The sequence below is a fragment of the Orycteropus afer genome, unplaced genomic scaffold, assembly GCF_000298275.1.
Source record: "Orycteropus afer afer isolate SDZICR_OR568_19922 unplaced genomic scaffold, OryAfe1.0 scaffold00541, whole genome shotgun sequence".
Classification (NCBI taxonomy): Eukaryota; Metazoa; Chordata; class Mammalia; order Tubulidentata; family Orycteropodidae; genus Orycteropus; species Orycteropus afer.
Window position 1 is genome coordinate 1,485,084 of NW_006922128.1, and position 931 is coordinate 1,486,014.

The following is a 931-nucleotide window of genomic DNA, read 5'->3' on the forward strand; positions in this document are numbered from 1 at the left end:
CACACCAGAGAGCACACGCTCAGTCACTGTAACCCAAGGGTTAATGTTTCACTAAGCGACACAGAAGATGGATCTGCAACGCTGACTAGTTTGGATACATCATTCTGTAACCCTGAGAAGGACACATGGAACCTAATTGCTCCTAACAGTGAAATACTTGAAGAAAAGCCGTTCGCTCTCTACTCAGGACACGAGCACCCAGGGCTCATCACTGGCAACCAGAGGCTCCGGCTCCCCCTGGACTCGGTGCCACCACACGCACATCCCAGGGCTTTAGGAGTGTCCCAAGGGAAGGCCTGCGTCCAAAGCTTCAGGACACGGGGCGCACGGATGGGAGACGGGGTCAGCAGAGAGCCATGGAGAACCCGGGTGCTTTCCAAAGAGGACGGCAGAGCAGCGGGAAGGTGCCACCCGCCTCTGGGTACTCGGGTCGGCAGCACTCGATGAGATCGATTTATACACCGAGAAAAGGAAACTACGCAAGATGGTAGCAACAGTGGCCCGGTGTCTCCCGCTCGGAGTGGGACAAAAGCTTACGCATGAAGAAACGACACACAAAGGGGCCAGTCTCCCCAGAAACTCCAGGGGCAAGGCCCCAAGAGCATCCTTAGTCCTCTCACACTTCCTTTACTTTCTCCCCAAGCTCCCCCCCGTGCTGCCTCCAAAGGTGAAAGCAGTGCTCCCACTCAGGAGGGACTGTGAAAGTCAAGGGCGGGTCTTGGAGAGAACGGTGGGGTGGCGGTGGTCACCTCGTGCTGGTGGTGCCCTGCTGCGTTGAACGGCGGGGCTGCGTGCTCCAGCCAGATGGGGGCGCCCCCGTGGACGATCTGCTCACGCAGCCACACCAGGCTGATGAAGGCACACAGTGTGCACGTGACCACGAAGCAGCCTTGCAGGCAGTCTGCCAGCAAGTTCTCCCTGTCAGGAAAAA

At 58.0% G+C, this 931-nt stretch overlaps 1 protein-coding gene across 1 annotated transcript in view; it reads right to left on the reverse strand.

Moving 5' to 3' along the window:
• The window catches only part of MARCHF6 (membrane associated ring-CH-type finger 6), a 57,991-nt gene that overhangs the window by 42,991 nt on the left and 14,069 nt on the right, over positions 1-931 (reverse strand). Inside the window, exon 6 of the mRNA XM_007955811.1 lies at positions 750-918. Within this exon, the coding sequence (XP_007954002.1) occupies positions 750-918 (169 nt within the window). The remainder of the gene's footprint in view (positions 1-749; positions 919-931) is intronic.